General features: G+C 43.0%; 1 protein-coding gene across 1 annotated transcript in view; it reads right to left on the bottom strand.

Moving 5' to 3' along the window:
• Positions 1-22881, bottom strand: part of cacna1c (calcium channel, voltage-dependent, L type, alpha 1C subunit) — a 286273-nt gene that overhangs the window by 53446 nt on the left and 209946 nt on the right. The window contains exons 11-15 of the mRNA XM_056276035.1: positions 11510-11600; positions 6252-6278; positions 2193-2353; positions 1934-2007; positions 1457-1608 (exon numbers count right to left, since the gene is read on the bottom strand). Of these exons, the coding sequence (XP_056132010.1) occupies positions 1457-1608; positions 1934-2007; positions 2193-2353; positions 6252-6278; positions 11510-11600 (505 nt within the window). The remainder of the gene's footprint in view (positions 1-1456; positions 1609-1933; positions 2008-2192; positions 2354-6251; positions 6279-11509; positions 11601-22881) is intronic.

Raw genomic sequence — 22881 nt, forward strand, 5'->3', positions numbered from 1 at the left:
TGAAGTAAGAACCTGATCTTAGGTTGGACATGCCATTATATAGTAAATTGGCTTAAAGATTTGGTGATAGGGTGTACAATATATCACAACCATGGGCCTCCATGGTTAAAATGGGGGGAAAGCAGAGCAGCTGGTGCATGTGTGACCCAACGCCTGCTGGCTGTGAGTTTAGTTGTAGGGCTGATATATTGCCTCGAACATCTGCAGGGATTGTCAAGGACAGCCCCTATGAAAAAGGAATACAAAAATCTGACAGGATTTGATATATATAATATATATATATATAATTTATTTATTTATATACGCGCGCGCACACACACACACACACATATATATATGAGCCTTGTATCATGACTGGCCACAGTGAAGGCATGGAACCAATATGAGTATAATGAATATATGATACTTCATATAAGGAATGTTGCGAAAGTCTGGTTCTTATTTGAATTTGGTAATGACGTCTGAAAGAACGAACTATATGTTTCTTATAATCCTTTTTCATATGAGAGGACTTTTGTTGTTCATCAGCCAGAGGGGTGGAGATCCTTATTTTTCTGCACAGAAGGAGGACAGGACAGAGAGAAGATCAGGAAACTGTAAGATATCACTTTTTTTCATCTCAGCAGCCCTTTTCCATACTTTCGTAAATAAATCCTGGAGATTTGCATGCCATCTCCTGTCTGTCACTTGCAAGGCGTGCTGCAATGTGTTACTTTAAGTACGAGGTAACCCTGTATAACAAATAACACAAACCAAATGTTTGTGTTCTCTGGTACACAACATTTTCTACTGACGTTCTGTTGACTTTGATGGCCCAAGGGGCATATCCCGAGGAATTTTAATAACGCAATACTTTCTTCTGACTTTCATTTGCCAGTGCAGTCGTACACAGCAGTGCCAAGGTCTGCTGTGCAGTTGGTGACTTGTGTGTGTGTGTTTGGGGGGGGGGGGTGAAACGGACTTATGAGGCAGAGAGCGCTTATGAGTGCTAATGAGTGTATTTGTGTGTGTTTGTCTTTGTGCATGAGTGTGTTTGTGTAGAGGTACGATGGGGGGGAATTGTGATGGTGTGAGAGTTTATACGTATCTGTGTCAGCATGTGTGTGCGTGTTCTGCTGATTAATGGTTTCTTTCTGCTGTCACAGGGTAAGAATAGAAAGAACAGCTGAAGTAGATAAAAGGAGGGAAGAAAGAATAGAACAGGGGAGCAGAGGAAGGAAGGAAGGATGGAGGGAAGAAAGAATGGAATGAATAGAAGGATTAGAAGGAATAGAGGGAGGGAAGGGGGGGAAGACATTAGGGGGAGAACAAATAAGGATGGAAAGATGGAAGAATGGACGGGCCAAAAGACATGAGAAGGGCAGAATAGAAAGATATCCACCCCTGTATGTAGATGATGCGTGTGGATGCAGACACTGGTAAAGGCACACACACACACACACACACACACACACACCTGGTTATTTTGAAGATTCGCAGCAAGCGCACACAGCGCAGCACCGAGATTCCCAGTGGAGACATGATCTTCGTCTCCACCAAAATGGTCTCCAAGATTCCTCCGCACACCACAAAGCTGTCAAAGCGATTGAAGAGCGACACAAAGTACGCCTGATGGGGGAAGACAAGAGGAGTTAAATCAGCCAGAAGAGGACAGGGAAGGAAACGTCCATTTCCCCAATCCAGCTAAAATTCGGCACGATTTAAAATTCACAAAAACACACTTTACAATTCATGAATGACCTTTACGAATTCACGATAAATCAATTTTTATGTTGGACAAACCCAACGCTATCTGTTTTGAAGGAAACAGTCTGTGAATCATATTACAGACTAAGTATTTTTTCTTGGTTGATGGAGCTAGTGAGGTTTTTACATGTTAACGTGCTGAAAGCTCAACAGTGAGCTAAATCTGGCATTGCTTGACACCTCCTACCTGTAGGCCCAGACTGTACATCTTCAATAGCATTTCCCCAGTAAAGAGAGCCAGCAACACCTTGTTCGCTATGTCTGTAGGGATGGATGGCAGGAAGGGCAAAAACAGAAGGTCACATGAGGTTATGTATGCACATGTGTTGTGTGAAAAACATCCATGATGTGTGTTTGATGTATGAATTTATGTGTTTGTAGAGGTTTGGAGGGTCAATTGGTGTGTGCAGTCTGTGGTATATGCATGTATTGGTGAGCTTACGTACCTTGTACATCAGTCAACCAGTGAGGCTGCTTGTGGTGCTCAGAGGCAATGGTCAGAGTGTTCAGGAAAACCAGGAAGATGACGAGCCAGTAGAAAACCTGGGATTTGACTGCTGCCCGACACTTCCTCCGACACAGCCTGTTCCACCTTCGAGAGTAGCGACTGTTGGAAGAGAGAGAGAAAGAAAGAAAGAGAGAGAGAAAGAGGGAGAGAGAGAGGGAGGGAGGTAGGAAAAGGCGGAGGAAAACGGGAGAAGATGATGTTGAAAAAGGAAATTGTAGAAAGGAGTGAGAAAGGCAGAGACAGCCGGACGCAAAAAGAAAAGGAGTGAACGAGGAAAGAGAGAAGGAAAGCGAGAGCGCAAGATCAATAGGTGTTCGGGGAGACAGGTGAGAGAGAGAAAACAGAGGCGTAACAGGGGAGGAAAAAAGAGGCAAAGGGGAGAGGAGGCGGAAGAAAAGAACGGGAAAAAATCATACAAACACAGAAAAGAGATAATAAAAGGAGTGGAGGACAGGGTGAGAAGACAAAACAGAGGTGGAGACAAGAAGAAAGAGTTAATTAACGTGTCCACGAAACAGTGATGACATCACCGTCCAGCCACTGTCTGTCTGTCTGTCTGAGAGGAGCGCTGTGGAGCAGAGGTAGTCATCCTCAAAGCAATGCCACACCAAGGCAGTGTCAATGAAAGCGGCTTTGTTCTAGCATGAAATATTCCCCGTTTGGAAAAAAGAAAGGAAAACTACTGTTACAAAATGATTGGAAATGAGAAAAAAAAGGCACATTTTGTTTTAGACTTTGAGGAATATTCATTCCGGGTTTCGTTTGAGGGTGCGAGGAATGGCGTTTCTTTTTTGGGGTAATTGAAATGAACATTGTTTTTATGATGTGCTCTATAAAAGCTGTTAACTTTTTTTTTCCTTCATGCTGCACCGACAAGGTTAACAGCCATGTCTTCCGGTAATTGGCCACTTTACAGCTCACATCCACTTCTTAATGACAATGTCCATTCAGCTTTGTAGAAGAAGAGTTATCTCATTTCTGGATGTCTCCCATTTCTAATCGATTGGATAATGGTGTTATTTTCATAAGTCACACGTTATGTGGACACCTCCAAAACACAAAATATCAAGTATGAAGGGAGGCGAACCAGGTTTTCCTCCTCAGGACAAACTTTCTATCCAACTCACTAACACAGTGGTGCAATTTGGTCACACAGACCTGTAAATTTCATGCTAAGCACACATAAAGTACCTCTGCCTAGTTTTGGCACTGCAAAATGTCAAGATTTGCTAAACTTGTAAAGAATTTCGTCCCAACAGTGATTCACCTTCATAAGTGAAAAGTAAAAATGAAGGATTATGCACTTAAAACCTGCTGATGGATGCCTTACATTCATCAAGCTTAGGGTAAAGGGGTGAACGGATATTAACTTACAGGATAGCTCATTTTTGTTTGGATATTTTTTTTTCTTTTGGATTTCCCCCCTTTTCTTCCCAATTGTACTTGGCCAAATATCCCGCTCTTCCGAGCCATCCCGGTCTCTGCTCCACCTCTTCTGCTGATCCGGGGAGGGCTGCAGACTACCACATGCCTCCTCCGATACATGTGGAGTCGCCAGCCGCTTCTTTTCACCTGACAGTGAGGAGTTTCGCCAGGGGGACGTAGCGCATGGGAGGATCACGCTATTCCCCCCAGTTCCGCCCCAGTACAGGCGCCCTGACCGACCAGAGGAGGCGCTAGTGCAGCGACATGGACACATACCCACATCCAGCTTCAGACATGGCCAGTTGTGTCTGGAGAGACGCCCGACCAAGCCAGAGGTAACACGGGGATTCAAACCAGCGCTCTCCGTGTTGGCAGGCAATGGAATAAACCACCGCACCACCCGGACGCCTCTAGATAGATTTTTTTTTTATCAAAAATGAACTGTCAGCAGCCTAATAGAAGTTGCAGAGTAGCGCTGGGGGATGTGGAAAAATATTATCACATCAATCTTAGTGAATTTTACACGTTACCGATATAGATCATGATATCTGCTTACAAATGCAAAAATACCATGTTCAAGAATCCAACTAAGGTTCATCATATCGTTTGGTAATGTTAAATATGTCAAATCAAAATTGGTTTTCAAATAATGACATATTTCAGACATCATTTTGTGAGAAACGTTGGGTAAAAGATTATTTTTATCATTAATTAAGACAACAAAATTGTTTATCATGAAGTGATAGCATCCAAATGCCATCTCAAAACAAAACTATTTAAAAATAACAAGCATTGGGTCCACGGTAGTGTAGCGGTCTAAGCGTTGGCTTTGCGTCGATTCAGTTGCCCACTGGGGACTGGGGTTCGCGCCCCGGTCTTGCCAGATCTGACTATGGCCGGACTCGTTGAAGCAGCAAAAATCGGCAGCGCTGTCTTCGGGAGGAGGACGGAGTCAGCTTGTGTTCGTCACATGAATGCGTCTCTGTGTGTCGGAAAAGCAGTGATTCGGCCTGGATTCGCCTTGTCACGAAAGCGGCGAGGCGTCTCCTTCGAGACTGCCGGCTGGAGAGACGCAGTTGGTGAACGCATGCAGTACAAGGGTGGGTGTTTGAACTAAAATAGGGATTGATTGGCCACTAAATTGGGAGGAAAAAAGGGAAAAATCAGAAATAAATTAAAAAAATAAAATAAATAACAAGCGTTAATGTTGAGTTATTGTGCAGCCCCAGTGCAGAGGCTATACATGTCTGTTTTGTGTATACTGGCTGCAGACAGGGGTTTGATTGCCTGTATCATAAAGGAGAAAGCAGCGGTGACTGAGTTATCCATCACTTTCAGATCTTTGCCCTGTTTCGTGAATGACCTCAAATGTGAAAAAGGCAGTCAAACTTCGATCCGATTCTAGGATGACCATTTGTCCGACAGTCTTAAGATGGCCACCATAGACTGTTTAGTAATATTGCCATAGACATGAGCACTGGGAAAGTGCATGGGTAAAAGAAAGCTGATGGGTACCATTGCAAAGGAACCAAATGGCCGAACATCCCAGTTTTTGTTTCCCCCCCCCCTTTTTCTCCCCAATTGTATCTGGCCAATTACCCCACTTTTCCGAGCCATCCTGGCTGCAGACTACCAAAAGCCTCCTCCAATACATGTGGAGTCACCAGCTGCTTCTTTTCACCTGACAGTGAGGAGTTTCACCAGGGGGACGTAGCGCGTGGGAGGATCACGCCATTCCCCCCAGTTTCCCCCCCGAACAGGCGCCCCGACCGACCAGAAGAGGCGCTAGTGCAGCGACCAGGACACATATCCACATCCGGCTTCCCACCTGCAGACATCGCCAATTGTGTTTATACGGATGCCCGACCAAACCGGAGGTAAGACGGGGATTCAAACTGGCGATCCCTGTGTTGGTAGGCAACGGAATAGACGCCACCCGGATGCACATCCCAATTTTATTTGTGTCATGAAAAAGACACAAAGACATAACTAACTTTATGTTTGTTTAAATGAAATGAACAAAAATCTGGTATCAGAATCAGAATATTCTGATTCTAGATTTTTACATCTATGACAGCCAAGTTGACTATATTCAAAGATTGTAACCGAGTGCACCTACGACTACACTTTCCGTCCTTTTAACATTCATGTTTAAGTCCTATGTTAAGGTGTGAATCGATTCGAGTCAGTTATGGCACAAAGTACAACAACCACAGTATTGTGGTTATATGAGACATGACACAAAAACAGCGCACGCATGTCCTTCAGAAGCTGTGTTAATTTTAACACCTCTGGGAATTTAGTTTGGAGCTGCTACGCTGTGTGTCTTTTCAAAACAGTTTGTGTTAAAGACGTGTTCATATAAAAACATATCTACATATAACATGTTCAAAAGTAACGCAAGCTTGTATTGTTCCTGCAAAGAGCTTAACACAGAGATGTGTTGAAAATAACTCAGTCTTTTTAAAGAGCACTGCGTGTGCAAACACACACACAGCCATACAAATACCCCATCAATACAGACGTTACTGTAAATGAGTCAACAGACAAATGGTAAACAACATGTACTAACCTGAACTTGGATTTGGAGATCCTATTTCTGGAACACAGAAAACAGAATGGATTATACACACACACGCACATGCACACGCACGCACACACACACACACACACATACACACACACACAAAGTACACAACATGAAAAGGGTGATTTAAAGGGGATAAAGGAGCATTTAATCCCTTGTTAGTATGCAAAAGTCAAAGGAATTCACATAGCAAATAAATTCTCAGGTCATTGGGCCTCATTCATCAATCGTTCGTACGTGCAAATTTGTTCTTACACACCCATGGAACGTTTTAGCCCTTAAGTTTGTCTTACAGACCAGTGTAGAACCTGGGTGACCCCTGAATTTAGACACTAGTTGGCTAACACTGATGTCTCTGCAGGCCTGGGGGATTGCTTGTTGCAAGAGGTAGACAATGTTAGGCGGAAGGAACTACAAATGACCATCAGGCTTTGCTTCTGCCTGTCAGACAAACTTAAGAGCTAAAAAAAAATCCCATAGGTGTGTAAGAACAAATTCGTACATACAAACGATTGATGAATGAGGCTCAATGTCTCTGGTTCAGTACTGTATATCCAGTGTTAGCCTGCACCTCAGCAATCTCAATAAGCACCGGATACACACAGGGGAAACGGTTTGTGTGTCATTTTAAACACCCCCCCCATACATGTGTTTTAGGTACAAAGTTAAGAAAACATTGTTTCCATCCCCTTTGCTTTGGGAAAAAAGAAATCACCCCTTGCAAACATGGATACAGTGGTGACCAGTCAAAAGCGATAACACTGTAAATTTCGATTCATTTCCGATCAATCTTGATGATGAAAAGAGAAAAAGAAATTTCTGGAGGACAATCTTTTGACTGTTCACAACTGTAACAGTAAAGGTACATACATAGATAACTGAAGACAAGAGAAAATGGAAGACGTCTTGAAAAACAGAAAGGAGAAAGAGAAGAAAGATTTTCACCAAAGATAACAAGAGAAGAGATAAGGAAAGAACAGAGAACCGAACTGAACAAAACAGAATGGGATTGTCCCCAAAACAGAGATCTGAATCGATAAAAAGATGGGGGTTTTTTGTTTTGTTTTTTTAGTATGGTATATTAGCGTGGTCTATTACTTTTTTAGTGTGGTCTATTACTGATGAATTTGCTTTAAATTTGAGGCCTGTGTCATTTGAGCTGGAAACTGTTTTGAAACAGGTGTGAGAGGGTGGTCAGGTTATTCACACTATTTGACACTTAACGATATGTGACGGTAACGCAGCCCTATTTGGAGTCAGAAATGCTGAAAGCAGCAAGTGAATTGCTCATTGAGTAAGTATTGTCTTTCCCTGTCTCTGAGGCACTTTCCGTTGCAGAATGTAGTCGATTTTCTTATTTATTTATTTTTGACCCCCCCACCCCCTTTTCCCCCCAGTTGTACCCGTCCAATTGCTCCACTCTTCTGAGCCGTCTCGGTCATTGCTCCATCCCCTCTGCCTATCCAGGGAGGGCTGCAGACTACCACATGCTTCCTTCGACACGTGGAGTTGCCAGCTGCTTCTTTTCACCTGACAGTGAGGAGTTTCACCAGGGGGACGTAGCGCGTGGGAGGATCAAGCTATTCCCCCAAGTTTCCCATCCCCTCCGAACAGGCGCCCCGACCGACCAGAGGAAGTACTAGTGCAGCGACCAGGACACATACCTATATCCAGCTTCCCACCCACAGACACAGCCAATCGTGTCTGTTACCAAGGCGGAGGTAACACGGAGATTCGAACCACCAATCCCCATGTTGGTAGGCAACGGAATAGACCAATACGCTACCCGGACACCCCTCATTGCAGAATTTCGTTGATTTTCTTATTAATCTATTAAATTTGAACAAGAGGGCCGTCCGGGGAGTGTGACGGTCTATTCCATTGCCTACCAACACGAGGCTCACCAGTTCGAATCCCCGTGTTACCTCCGGCTTGGTTGAGTGTCCCTACAGACACAATTGGCCGTGTCCGCGAGTGGGAAGCCGGATGTGGGTATGTGTCCTGGTCGCTGCACTAGCGCCTCCTCTGGTTGGCCGACGTGCCTATTCAGGGGGGAGGGGAAACTGGCGGGAATAGCGTGATCCTCCCACATGCTACATCCCCCTGGCGAAACTCCTCACTGTCAGGTGAAAAGAAGCAGCTGGCGACTCCACATGTTCAATCGGAGGAGGCATGTGGTAGTCTGCAGCCCTCCCTGGATAGGCAGAGGGGGTGCAGCAGCGACTGAGACGACTCGGAAGAGTGGGGTAATTGGCCGGATACAATTGGGGAGAAAAAGGGAGAAAAATTTGAACAAGAGCTGTACAACAGTACCCTTAGCGCACCACTGGGCATTTATTTTAATCGATATGGTCTGGAGATGCAGTTGAAGTGACTGACTGTCTGTCTGTCTGTCTTGCCGTCTGTCTGTCTGACTGACTGAACGAAATGACCCAGGAACTTACTTTATAAAAGAATAAAATGACTGAGTGGATAAGGAGGCTGACAGCTGACACATCTCCTCTCCTCTGCTTGTCCATCTGCATTATGGGATTGAGGAAGTAGTTCCTCGCCTCAGGTTAGTCTTCATAAGAATGCGAGGAACTGACAAGAACTTCAAGTCTCCCTTGTCTGTTCGATTATCACCATGCCGATACCAGGAAGTGCCCCAAGCCTTACTTGTTGCCGTTTCATAGAAGGATTGTCATGACTCATATTCGGAGGGCCTTGAAGAATTGGTAGTCCCCACAAAGACCACGCAGATGCAGACTTTTTTTTAAACTCTGTTTGTGAAGGCAACAAATGAAATTCTTAAGTAAGAAAACAGAGAATTCAAATGTGTGTCATCATCATGTCTTGAGTCAAGGTCTTCCGTTGACCATAACCGCGCTTCCATCCAAGTGTTTTTATGCAACATTTTTTTCTCGTTTTGCATAAAACATCCCTAAAATTGGCACAAAATATTTTACGCTCACGTGAAGTAGAAAACTTTATTCTATAAGAAGCAATGTGATAAATTCCAATGGAAATGCATTTGTTGAATTAAAAAATGAATTGCAGGAAGAATTTAATCACAATCTGCTGTGCTGGTTTTAGATCTTACCTTCACTTTCCCTTTAAACAGATGTGATGGATACGCACCTTCATTTGCATGATTTTTTTTGGTGACATTTGATAATTCACTTGAAATGTATCTGAAAGCCGGATGGAAATATTTCTAATAAGCAAGGAGGCTGATTTTTTTGGGTCCACATGCTTTACTGTTTGTATGACTTTTCATACCCCAAACTCTCTTTATTCTGTTTTCGTGTCATGAGTTGCTCAAACCAGAAAATGGGCCACAGATATCCACAGATAGTCAGCCTGTGTGTTCTCGCTGACACCACCAAAACTAAATCAACGCCTGGCTCCAGGCTAGCCATCTTCTCGACTTTTTTATGAAGGACGCCCTTGTGCTGTCCTGCCGTGGGAAGCTAAACAGAAGTATCTGTGAGAGTTATGCAATTAAGAAAAATTATTTCAAAGCCATTTCACCCCAACTAGAAGACGGGCACAGAAGTACGACTGAAGTGAGCTGTATAACATCTAGTCACATTTAAGGGTATAAGTTGTTGCACGAATAAATATAGTAATGCCCTTTCGTCTTTTATTGTAGTAGTAGTTGATATGCTATTCCATAAATTACTTAGACGTTGAAGTAAATCGAGTTTTGTGCAAAGCCTGACATGCCTAATCATGTTTTGTTGTTTTGTCTGAAAAAGGACAGTAACAAAAACAAAGACGGAGTGACAGATGGACAGCAAGGGACAAAAAAACAACAGTGTGCCATCTAGATGTGTTTTACTGTTATACTGTCTCTCTTCTATCATGTTGCATTGTATTGTTTTTCTAAAGTCATACCTGTAATTACCTTGCAAATGCCTGTTTTGATGTTATGTTGTACCTTGTTGTTATCCTATCCTTTCTTTTCCTATTCTATTCTATTATTATTTTTTTGCCGATTTTTTTTTATTTTCAATTTTATTAGAATAGAATAGAATGTACTGCCCAAGCAATACATTCTATTCTATTCTAGTCTAATCTAGTCTATTCTATGTATTAACTGCAATGTTCTGTGTAACCACATGAATGAATTTGTATGTATGAATGCAAGAGATTGTTAGGTGTGTGTACAATTATGCATATTTGTGTGTGTGTGTGTGCGCATATCTCTGTGTTAGGAGTAACAGAAGAGGAAGTGGGCTTGGCTGGGTCACGGCTCCCCGTTGCCCTGTGTTTAACAAAGAAAGTGATGCACTCGTCTGAATAATGTAGAGAAAATGAAAGCGGAGGGGAGAGGGAGTGTGAGTCAGCCGTTTGTCAGCTCCCAGATGGGAGGAAGAACACATCTCGGGAGCAAACAAAGCAGTAAAAAGAGGCAAAAGGGAGGTTAGAGGGGAGACGGGGAGGGAACAAAAGTGGAAGAGAAAGAAGAGGAAAAAAAAGCTGAGTTATTACAGGGGGAGATGTGGTGGTAATAAGACGTCTCAGCCTTTTTTAAACAGCATGTGAGGGCTTTGAGGGGTCCTAAAAGATGACCATGTTGTCCTGGTACCAACCATATTATAGTAGTGCACACTGTAGACCATTAAGTTGCCCTTAAGGCTGTGCACCAATGCGACACACAAACAAGTCCTGGCCTATTATCCAAGAATGTGTGATGTGTTTAAGTCCTATTTTTTGGGGTTTTATCTCATTTGGAAGTGCTTCACAGATAACGCACTTGACAGGAAGATATATTTGTGTAGAGTTGTACTGGACTCCAAGGGGAGCTGGTTTTAATATTTTTTCCCACTTATCAGGGGACACAAGAATTTATCCAGCATTGACTTTTATACTCATTTCAGCAGTGTATATTTAGTCCTACAATATGCCTGTTCAGCTCTCCATCAATACAATCCAAAGAGAATAGGTTACGGTGACCACTGCAATACTAATGCAGGATAGAGCCAAGATGGTGGACTTGTGCAACAGTATGGCTGCCGTTGTAATATCAGCACAGGACAGATGTGTAACTGGGAAATACTAACCTGGCACCCCTGTTACACGAATACAGGATAGATTATGTTGCAATACTATTATAGGATAGATGCAGGATAGAAGACGTCTACTATGGCCATGACTTGTACTACTAATGTAGGATAACCGTGCATCCATAGGACTGAGGGAGATTAGGAGTAGGAGCTGAAGAAGAGTTAAGAGGAGACAAAGGGTGAGGTACTTACGCAAGCCGCGTACAGCAGGTCTCCCCCTCCACATCTCCTCCAGGGACGTTGTCTGTGTTCACAGATTCATTCTCACTGGCAGGCATGCTCACTAGGGGGCATAAAGAGAAAGGGATTGGAGGAAAGAAAAGAGAAGTAGTAGAAAGACAAAGACAAATTATAAATATCAAAACAGAGAGAAAGAAAAAAAAGAAAGAAATTAACAGGAGAGGGTCACGGGTATAGTACATCCTCCCTCATATCATTCTCCCACTGGTTTTAACCGATGTCCTCTCTGTCCTGTGTCTCGTTTCTCATCAGCATAGACCGGTTTTATAAATTCCTATGCTCTGAACCTCACTGTACTCAACAAGTTCAAAGTTGCAATAACTGAGAAAGATGCTCCTGAGATGTGCTCCACAATGTGTTTCACAATCCTACAGATGCATATATTCACACCCTCCGTAAGAGCTGCAACAGAGCAACAATGTCCTGCGGCTAACAGCTCAGCTGAACTCTGATTCATACACAGGTATCATAAAATAAAAAGGGAATGTGTCATTGAGATGGCTCTCTCTATACATGGTGCCTCACTTTTCTGGATTTGGACATTTATTAGGTAAATTAGTCCTGCGCCAAGATCCAAATTCATCAAAAAATATTGTTGACACGTAGCATTTCACCAGAGTTGATACTAGTATGGCCCATTTTGGCTCTCAGGCTATTGTTTAAGAAACATCGCTCTACGAAAACCATTGGGTCAGTACAACACTCCCCAAATTTTGTGCTATTTCTTTGAGCCGATTGCACACAATATTGTCATCCCAGCTAAATTCACTACTGGGTTGGGATGCTGGGAGAAAACCCAGCTTTGTGGATGTATTTTCAGGACTGAAGAACGGTTTAACTGGACTTTGTAGCTAATGTGGACCGACGGAAAAAAAAACATTGTTTAAAACTTAATTTTAGTCCTAAATACTTGTGTGGGATGCTGAGGCTTAATTGGAGCCAAGTCCTGTAATGCTGCTATGCAATCCTCCAAAATTAAACGAAAGCCATGAAGGCTTTTGCTGGATTTAAGTGGATGCAACAACCTGCAACAATTTTCACTGGATCTTTTCGAAATGATTCAAAATGATCAGAAGGCACAAAAGGGATTGGATGTGTGTAAAACATAAACATCTGATTTAGTATTCCTATGTAAACCTTTGTCTAACATCAGCGCAGATTTACACATTAGCAAATAGCAGTCAGCTCTGTAGGGACCTAGCAGGAATTAGCACTAATTAGCGGTGCAATGACACAGTGTGTGAGTGAGTGTGTCTGTGTGTGTGTGTGTGAGAGAGACAGACAGGATAGCTGTAGGGAGGAGGGGCAGGGCAAGGCTTGGTGTCGAAAGTAGTCACATTACAGGGGCAGCAGGGACAAGAGAGACCATGACAAATTGAAGGACGAGAGAAGGGAGGTGCACGGAGGAGTGGGAGTGAAGTAACAGCGCAAAGGAGCTGAGGAGGGATGGAAGGAAGGAGAGAAGGGAGGAAGTTGAAGGGATGTGGTTTTGATAGCAGGAAGGAGAGAAAAAGAAGGGTGCAAAGAGAGGGATGACATTCGAGGAGTGGGCGGAGTAGATAGGAGGAGAGGAATCGAAAGAGATGAAGACACAGGAGGGAAAAGAGATGAGGTGGAATTTACCAAAGAAATCAGGAGGGAGCAATAAGGCGCCAAAGCTGGATGGGGCGAGCGAAGGAGGGACTGGGAGAGGGAGATGGTAGGAGCACACAGAGCAAGAGTAGGGGGTGGAGGTGGTGCTGAGGTGACGGGGAGATGGCTGAACTGGAGAAATGTTATGAAGTGATACATGGATAGTTTCTTATTGCTTCTGTCAGCCTGTGTTTGCCTTGGGGGGAATGAGATGTGCTGCCTTCGCTATCACCTCCAACACCTATTGTCAGACCCCGCGGGGTAAGAGTCAACTTCCAAATTTAAGATATCTGGAATACAAATGGAAATTATGACACTTCCAGCAGTAAATATATCACTTAAAAGACACCCATGCCAAAATGAATTGAGCCATTTTCAAAATAAACGATTTTGAAAGAACTGACACAGAACACAGAGTCATACGAAACGATTGCAAACACATTAAGTAAAGCCCACAACTCGACCGTTGAATATAAGAGCCATCTTAATATCTTTGCCTATATAATAGCCATTTTACTGTTATAAATCCCTGTTTTCTTTTCCTTTTTTATGTGCCCTTAGTCACAGGTAGAAACTTTGTTCTAAAAACAGCCAAATAGCAATAGCCTAGCTGCTCATAAAAGGAGGTTGTATTTTACCAACTCCATGAACTCCGTTTAGATGTCCATTAGAAAATAACTTCAAAACACATTCAGCAGCCCTTCATCAAACCCTGACATATCCACGTCTTCACCTTTCATTGCTTCCATTGTTAGTACAGACTCCCTATTGCGACTAGACTTCACAGAAAAACAGGCAGAGGACAGCTGATAAAAAGACAGGGAGGGAACAAGCTAACAGAAAACATCTGTCAATAAAAAAACTCAAGAACAAAAGCAGGTTAATTTGTCTTCATGTGTAATCCCTGAGACAGCACCACATGAACCAGAAATGACTGGACTCATCTGTAAAACAAAATAACACTGAAGTATAACAGCTCTAATAAAGCCGTTAAAATGGTCTTTAAAACACAAGCAACTGGCTATTAACGTTTATTAAAAGCCAAATATGCAGCTCTGAACCAACATTCAAAGAGACATACAACTGAAGATACAGACGACTAAATAAAGCTGACCTGTTCAAAGTGGGAAACGAGCAGGAAGCATACTATCTCATGCAGCGCTCCAGCAAAACTCCCTTTAGCATGCAATCAGACATCCAAAACTGTAGGGGGCAGCAATCATCCAGACATGCATCATACCAAACCGAGAATTAAAAAAAGAAGAATGTGAGGAATTTCCGGTTGATAATGGAAAAATTTAATTACTTTATAACTGAATGTGTTTCACTTTAACAGTCAAAATAACATTGAAATGTTGTGGGTCTGTGGAACAAAATCTCTGCTTTTTTTCTCTAAAATTTGCATGATGGGGCAATCTAACATCCATTTTTCTCTTAGCCCTTCACATGAACCGAACGTCCCCAACAGGATAATAAAGACGGCAGTTAAATTTCTTGTTTGTATTTCAGACATGCAGCTGATGTAATTAACCTCAACTTACATTAAATGTACAAGCGCTGTTAAGGTACAGCGACTTGCTCAAGGACGTCTTGAAAGGACACATTTTGGTTGATAGACAGGTCAACTGTTCAATGAATGAACTTGTGGTCTTTGGGATTTTAAGAGGGGGGGGCCCTCTTTCGCTCTCTCATCACTTGACTACTGATGCAAAGCCGTTGAATTGAAGCCCGCTGCTGTGAATGTGTTATATTGTGTACTCCTCCACCTTGACACGTGCCACCTGCTGCTATGCTATTTAGCTAAAGCACTCAGTGCCTGCTGGTCTCTCTCCCAGGGCTTAAGCCTTTTAAATATATAACGGCATAGTGCCTCTGTAAAAGCTCTGAACTAGTTTAATACCTATTGTTAGCACAAACCCCAAAGACCTGAGACACAGAGAGAGAGAGAGAGAGAGAGAGAGAGAGAGAGAGAGAGAGAGAGAGAGAGAGAGAGAGAGAGAGAGAGAGAGAGAGAGGGAGAGGGAGAGAGAGAAACAGGCAGAGGGAGAGAGAGAAACAGGCAGAGGGAAGAGTATGGAAGGAATGAGAGAGAAAGTGAAGAACCTTTTCATCATTCGCCCCAGTGCCAGATCGAGTCATCAGGGAACCCTAGTTTATGACGCTGTGTTAAATACTAGATACTCTTAACAGTGAAAATAAATAGCGCGACTGAAGCCATGATTCAACAACGCCTGTAACACAACTCAGACAACAGTTGTGTCGTCTCCTGGTTAAACAGAAGATATAGTATGACTGTGGACTGTACTGACTTACATTAGCAATTAAAACATCCAGATAACATGCACATTCCCAATCACCGTGGAAGCTCGAAGGAACAGAGTACTGTATATTTGTGTGTGTGTGTGAGTGGTATACTGTACAGATGAAAAATATAGTGAAACAGAGGTGTGTTTTATGTAAGTGTTTGTGTCCTAATATCAATCAACAACTTAATTCAGTAACTAGCCATATCATGCCATCATGTTCACTCAAGTTCAGATAATTCAGGCAGTTTCAAAAACCAAGACCCAAACTGGCCAAGTTTTCAAAAGTCCACAAAAAGCTGTTCTGTCTAATCCTAAACAACATTCAGAGGGTTTTTCTTTTTCCTCCATGCATTTCTGTAATCATTCAGAATTTAAAAAAAAATACTGTGATATTTCGCATTTTAGTCTTATTTTCTTCACCGGGTGTTTGCAACACTGAGTAGAAAAAAACTTGATCACGACAGCTGCAAGCTAACAGGCTAGACAGCGACTGATAAAACCATTTCTAACAGGCATTTTCAATTGATACCTGAGAAACTGGCATTGTGGCAAGAAACCCCGGCAAAAAAAGACTAAATAAAACTAAAATTCAAAATTTCAAGCTGGGTTTTTTTTAGCTGTTGTGATTTCAAGTCATCAGGGCCAGCATGACTCTCTGAGCTGAGATGGTCCTTGTCCTCGCATTTCATTGGAGAGGAGAGAGTAGCGGCTGTGTCTCATTTTAACATGTCTCCTTATCTGTCCTTTATGTCACTATGAACGTATTTTCCTATACAGCATTAAATAATAATATAATAAATCCTTATTAAACCAAACTAACTAAAATCCTAGTTAAACTAAATGCTACGAATACATAGCCAACATTTCAAGGCAATGGAAAAACACTCGACCATCAGTGAAGAGTAAGAATGGGTAACTCCTCTTGGATATATGATATATATGTTCATGAGATCATATATCCAAGAAAAGACATGGTATGAATGTTAGTGAGATTAACTATCAACATACTGCCTACAGAAGTTTGACATGTATCATAAATTTGAGATTATTTACATTCAAAAGATGCTGTAAAGAGAGGAGACAGAGAAGACGAGGCGATTTAAGTACTTTTCCAGTGTTGAAACACAGCCGCTGTCCCATTTAAAGCTCTCCAGGAGAGAGACGCTTTCTCAAATGCAGGGAGGAGGAGCAAAAGGGGGGGGGTAGGAGAGTAGAGGGCACTAGAGAGGGAGAAAAGAGGAGAAAAGAGGATACAACAGGAAGGGAGACATGGGGGGAGGAAAGGTATGATGATGAGAGAGGAGATGGAAGGAGAAGGGAGGATAGAGGAGGAGGAGGAGGAGGAGGAGGCAAACAGGAGCAGTCCACTTGCATGTCCAGAGTCACGTCTCTGGTAAATCATGTCTTATCTAGGGAAACCATGCAAATAAACGCACGCACACGCCTTACGAAGGAAAGCCGCATTTTTCTTCACGGCCCCACGCAGAGACTGAAAACGTCGGTTCTTACCTGAGGGACAGAGAGCATTGCTCAGCAAGACACACACACACACACACACACACACACACACACACACACGCACACACACACACACAGGGAAAAGTGTACAAGTACAGACACACTGATGGATAGTAAACACACACACGTATGTATTCACACATATAATCCACACACGCACACATACACACGCACCAATCAGCATATGCATTCATACACATCAGTGGGTGTGTGCACATACAAACAACCCCTCAGTAATGCATGCATACTGTTGATGCAAACACAAACAGATCACTTGCATACGCGCTCTTCCCTTCTCCACTGCACACACCATGTTGCAAACACACTTGTTTCTGCAAGAAATACAGTCCCTCTTCAGTCGCAGTTTATTTATAGCTCAAATGCGAGCAGTCTGTGAATGCTTTGCATCCCTCTTGTTTGAATTTATAATTCTACCATTTACTCTCTCTCACATGTTCACTCATATTGTCTCACTCGTTCTCTCCTTTACCTGCTTTCATTACCTCACATGTGGTCATTCTCCAGTCTTTTTGCCCAATGCATTTTGCACTCTGTTGGCTTTTACGCACGGCAAATTCTCATCTTACGCACTTTTTATGTTTGCTTCTGCTGCCAATACAATATCTCTTCAGGGATAAATGAAGTATATCTTATCTTATCATATCATATCTTCCTTCCTACTTTCTTTTCCAGACTTCTCCAACCATATTTGGGGTAAAAGGTGCACAATTTTGACATAGAGGGAATTCAAAGTGAGGGCAAGGTAGAGGGCGACAGATGTATTTAGGGGGAATATGCAAGAGACATGGAGAGAGGGCAGATGGGAGTCTTTACCCCGTGTAGTGTGACATAATCGAAGAACAGTGATGTAGTGTCTGGGACGCCCCATGACACACCAACGAAAACTCTAGCATGTCAGAATTTTTGGTATTTTCCTGCCTAGTCCGAAAACTCCTACGATGTCTTCCTTAATGTTGACCAAAAGGATGACAGAGTGCTCTCTGGTGCACATATGTAAACATGGGAAAGAGAAAGAGGGATGATGCTGCTGCTGTCAGGTGGAATGACGAAACCTAGGAAAGTTTCAGTGTCAAAAATCTACTACTACTATTACTTTCGGCTTCTTCCATTAGAGGTCGCCACAGCGGATCATCCGTTTCCATCTCTTCCTGTCCTCTGCATCTCCCTCTTTCACACCAGCCACCTGCAAGTCCTCTCTCACCACATCCATAAACCTCTTTGGCCTTCCTCTTTTCCTCTACCCTGGCAGCTCCATATTCAACATCTTTCTCCCAATATACACAGCATCTCTCCTCCACACATGTCCAAGCCATCTCAATCTTGCCTCGCTTGCTTTGTCTCCAAACCGTCCCTCTAATATACTTGTTCCTAACCCTGTCCTTCTTCATCACTCCCAATGAAAATCAGTGTCAATGATACCCCTGCCTTTTTGACATTTCCTCAAGGGAGGACCATGACAGAGTAAAAACGACGCCAAATGTTGGTGAGAAATAGCGGCGGCACTTCAGCAACCCGGCGAGTAGCTGGTTAAGCTATGCTAGGTTATCATTCCCCAGTAGCACTAGCCGCAACAGCGTCCACAATGGGGGTTTTTTTTCCTTTTCAAAACACAAGACCACCAACATCACACATAGTATTTCTGTAGCCATGATTGACAATTTCTTGACCCTCCTTCTCGATGACCTATGAACTCACGCAAGATCATGAAAGGCAGCATACGATGACTGGTCGGGGTCATACTTGCAGTGTTGCCAGTCTCCCGGCCAAGACGTGGCAAGAATTTATGGCACTACGATTGGCTAATCTGACATAGTGACCATTGTGAATGACAGAAATGTCGCTCAGTCTGATTCCCCGCATAACACAGCAGCTATTGTGTTCATTGATTTGCCACTTCAAACCTCCCTTTGAGATTATTTACATGTATGTGAGCCACTCATTCATGCTTTCCATTCAGCGCTGTGGAGGAAAGGTCATTCTATTCATAACTCCAACCCTCAATCATAATCATTCAGTAGACAAAATGTAGGATTTTACAAACACAACATAATGTTGTTTACTCACAACATTACCCAACACTAGAAAATTAGTGCTTAGTTGAAGAGAGTGAACCAACTTCTATCTATTATTAAGACTTTGCGTCCATAAATCTGACTATGCATGCGTTGTGCTCAAACACATCAGCGGCAGAGAGGATGTGCAGTAAAACCCAGCATGATACTTATAAATAACGAGACATATTTACATACTCGGTCAGTGAAAATAAAGTAGTCAAAGCAACAAATGAGGCACGACCAGGTGAAAAATAAACAAATTCGTCTCTCACCCTCCAGACAAAGATGTACACACACACACACATACACACACACACACGCACAAAAGACCATAAAAACAACAGTGACAATAGTGAGACCACTGAAGTACCCCCCCCACACACACACACACAAAAACAAAAAATAAAGCGCCCACTGCAAATGAGTTTTGTGTACTTGTAGGTAAAAGTACACAAATACAAACACACACATGCACATCCATTTACACACTGAAAATAAACCAGAAATACAAGACCTAGCACACGCAGAGAAACACACACCAAAATACAAATAAAATAAGACCAGAAAGATACACATACACAAATACTGTACCACAGACCAGTGACCCAGACATACCGTCCTGTGAGTCGGTAGAATGACTGAACCAGGCTAGCTTACTGGTCTTCTTACCCAGGTGGGCTGGAGACACTCCTACCGCAGACAGGAACGGTAGGACGCCAAGACAAGATGACAGCATGCAAGAATATATACAAGGTATAAGGTGAGAGCATGCGATACACACACACGCACACACGCACGCACGCACACACACACACATATGCTCAAATACAAACACACTGACATACACACACACACACACACACACACACACGTGAAATGGCAGGTGACATAATATGCAGATATACTATGCACACACCTATGAAACACGTTCTTAAGGACACAAACACACATTCACAATCATAACTGCACACATCACAACATACATGAATATTATCTAAATTTATTTCTGATTTTTCCCCTTTTCTCCCAATTTAGTGGCCAATCACTCCCTATTCTTATTCAAACACCCACCCTCGTACTGCATGCGTTCGCCAACTGCATCTCTCCAGCCAGCAGTCTCGAAGGAGACGCCTTGCAACTTCCATGACAAGGCGAATCCAGGCCGAACTACTGCTTTTTCCCACACACCCAGAGATGCATTCATGTGATGAACACAAGCCGACTCCGCCCCCCCCCCCCCCCCCCCGAAGACAGCGTTGCCAATATTGCTGCTTCCATCGAATCCGGCCATAGTCGGATCTGATGAGACCAGTACGCGAACCCTGTTCCCCAGTGGGCAACTGCATCGACACAAAGACAACACACATGAATATTAGCTGATTAATAGCCAGTGCACTGTAGTGCTGCTGTAATGTGTGTGTGAGTGTGTGTGTGTGTATGTGTGGGCGCGCGTGTGTGTATATTGTCTGGGGAAGTAGGAACAAACAGCTTCCATTCATTTTCCCAAAGAAAGATCCATCCATCCACTCGAAAGAGGAAGAGAGAGAGGAGAAACTTGCATAGAAACACAGCATGTGATGCTCTCTAATGGAGAAATATGGATCATATCTTATTCATCTGTAGTCACTGCGTTTGTCTACATAAATAGATTGGTAAGAGTGATGGATTCAAACTTTTAACACTTGCAATATTTTAACATCAGTGTTGAATCTGTGGTAGGTCCTTAGTCAAATGGGAAGAAATTTCTCCAACTGTATTCAGCTGTATTGTAATGTTATCATTCTTTGCCAGTACGGCATGAGGTTTCACACAAACACACAAGCACAGTACACATTCAAATATAAACACACACACATACACACACCAATCACAAAGTCTACGCCATAGACACCAACACACAGATAGACATATCGTACACACATACATATAGAAAGCAGATTAAGATACACAAACATACAGATATGCATACTTGTGTATATGTGTCGGTGTATGAATGGTGGAGCCACTAAATGCCCTCCTTACATACGATTTGTCTCTCACTGCAGCTGTCCTTAACTGTGTGTCGCCTGGGTAGTACAATGTAGTTTATCACTCTGTCATATCATTTAACACCCATTTATATTCACACACATTCTCAGACACATACACGCCACTAAGTATGTTAACACATTCACTCTCACACACACAACTCAGGCAAACAAGTTGTGTTTACAACTCTGTTGCTTTATCCTGGCTCTCTCCCTTTCCTCTTTCTTGCAACTACCTTTTTTAATCTTCCCTGGGTTTGTTTACACGGGCATTAACATGCATCTTGGGTGATCTGATCACAAGTGGGCAGCTATAAGTACAGGTGTGAATGCAGCCAATGCGTCCTCAATGCATCTCGAGATCTGAGCGCTCAGGCCACATTCGGAGGTGGCCTGGGACACATCTGTCCACATCGCATTTGAAGTGTAAACACACGTGTCCCAGGCCACACAGAAGGACCACCTAGTCAACGGATGCCCTCTGAGTAGGCAGAACACATCAGCTGACAAGGCGGTCACCGAAGTCTCCTCTGGGTTTCGTTTTTTTTTTTTTTTTTTTTACCTCATCTGTAATTTCTGACACGCATCAGACTCACAACTGTGGAAGAGCCCCCGCCCGCTGGGCTACACAAATAAAATTGACTTGACTTGATTTGACGTGCACGTTCAAGTTCAAGTTCAGGTTCATTCATCAACCGCTCGACCCTCTCGAACCCGCAGGAATAATTGAAAAATCTGAGCCTGAACTGACATGATCGGGTCGAGCCTGACAGGGTTTGGGTTCAGAATTACAAACTCTACTGTTCAGTCATTTACATTTTCCCACATAACGAGTTTTATGAATGAGTTTCAACTTTTGCTGTATATTTTGATTACAAAATGAAAAAAGGCAAACAATCGGAGCCTGACGCTCCTAATTAATTCAGCTAATTTCCCTCATCAGATTATTTGTCTCTATCTGGCGTGACATCCATTTGCTGCATCCATGTCATTGTAATAATGTGAAACCATTTACCCACAACAGACTATTTCTTAAATCTAATATATCAGGTCAGGGGTCTGAAGGCTTTCAAACAGACCTACATTATCATCATCAGAATGTTTATTTACACAGCACTTTTTAAAAACTGTTGAATGGAAATAAAAGAAGTGCAGTTATGGGATGATTTATTGTATTTCCGTAAGAGCTCTTCAAATGTTGTGCGACAGACAACATAATTAGGTATAATAATTGACAGTAATAACGTACAGATGTGGAATGCATCATACTAATTGATGGCGCATTGAAATGTTGCTTCGACTGCTCTCTCATGTCTCTGTACGTGTTTTATTTACATGATTGTGAGTGTGACACGTGCCACCGGGAGGGTTCGAGATGAAGGCGGACACGGTAACACGGGCTTTATTTAATAATTTCTTTCATTCGTTCCCTTGCACAGGCCGGTGTGCTGCTCTCCCGCGAGCCACTATCCCTCTCTCCGCTTGCAGCAGAGGCTAAACCACACACCCCTACCACAGTGATGTATGTGCTGATTTGCATATAGAGCGGGGTGGGGAGATCCGATCACAAGTGGTCACCCGAGACACGTGTGGAGACGCAGTCTAATGCCGAGTGTGAAGTGACGTACTTAGAGCTGTCCACTTGTGATTGGATCACCCAAGACACATGTTAATACCAGGTGTAAACAGCCTCTAAGATGAAGCCTGCCGGTCAAGAGATTCCTGAACTCCAGGGAGCGCCCCCCTGGAGGATGAATGTCATGGAG

The sequence above is a fragment of the Lampris incognitus genome, chromosome 3, assembly GCF_029633865.1.
Source record: "Lampris incognitus isolate fLamInc1 chromosome 3, fLamInc1.hap2, whole genome shotgun sequence".
NCBI lineage: Eukaryota > Metazoa > Chordata > Actinopteri > Lampriformes > Lampridae > Lampris > Lampris incognitus.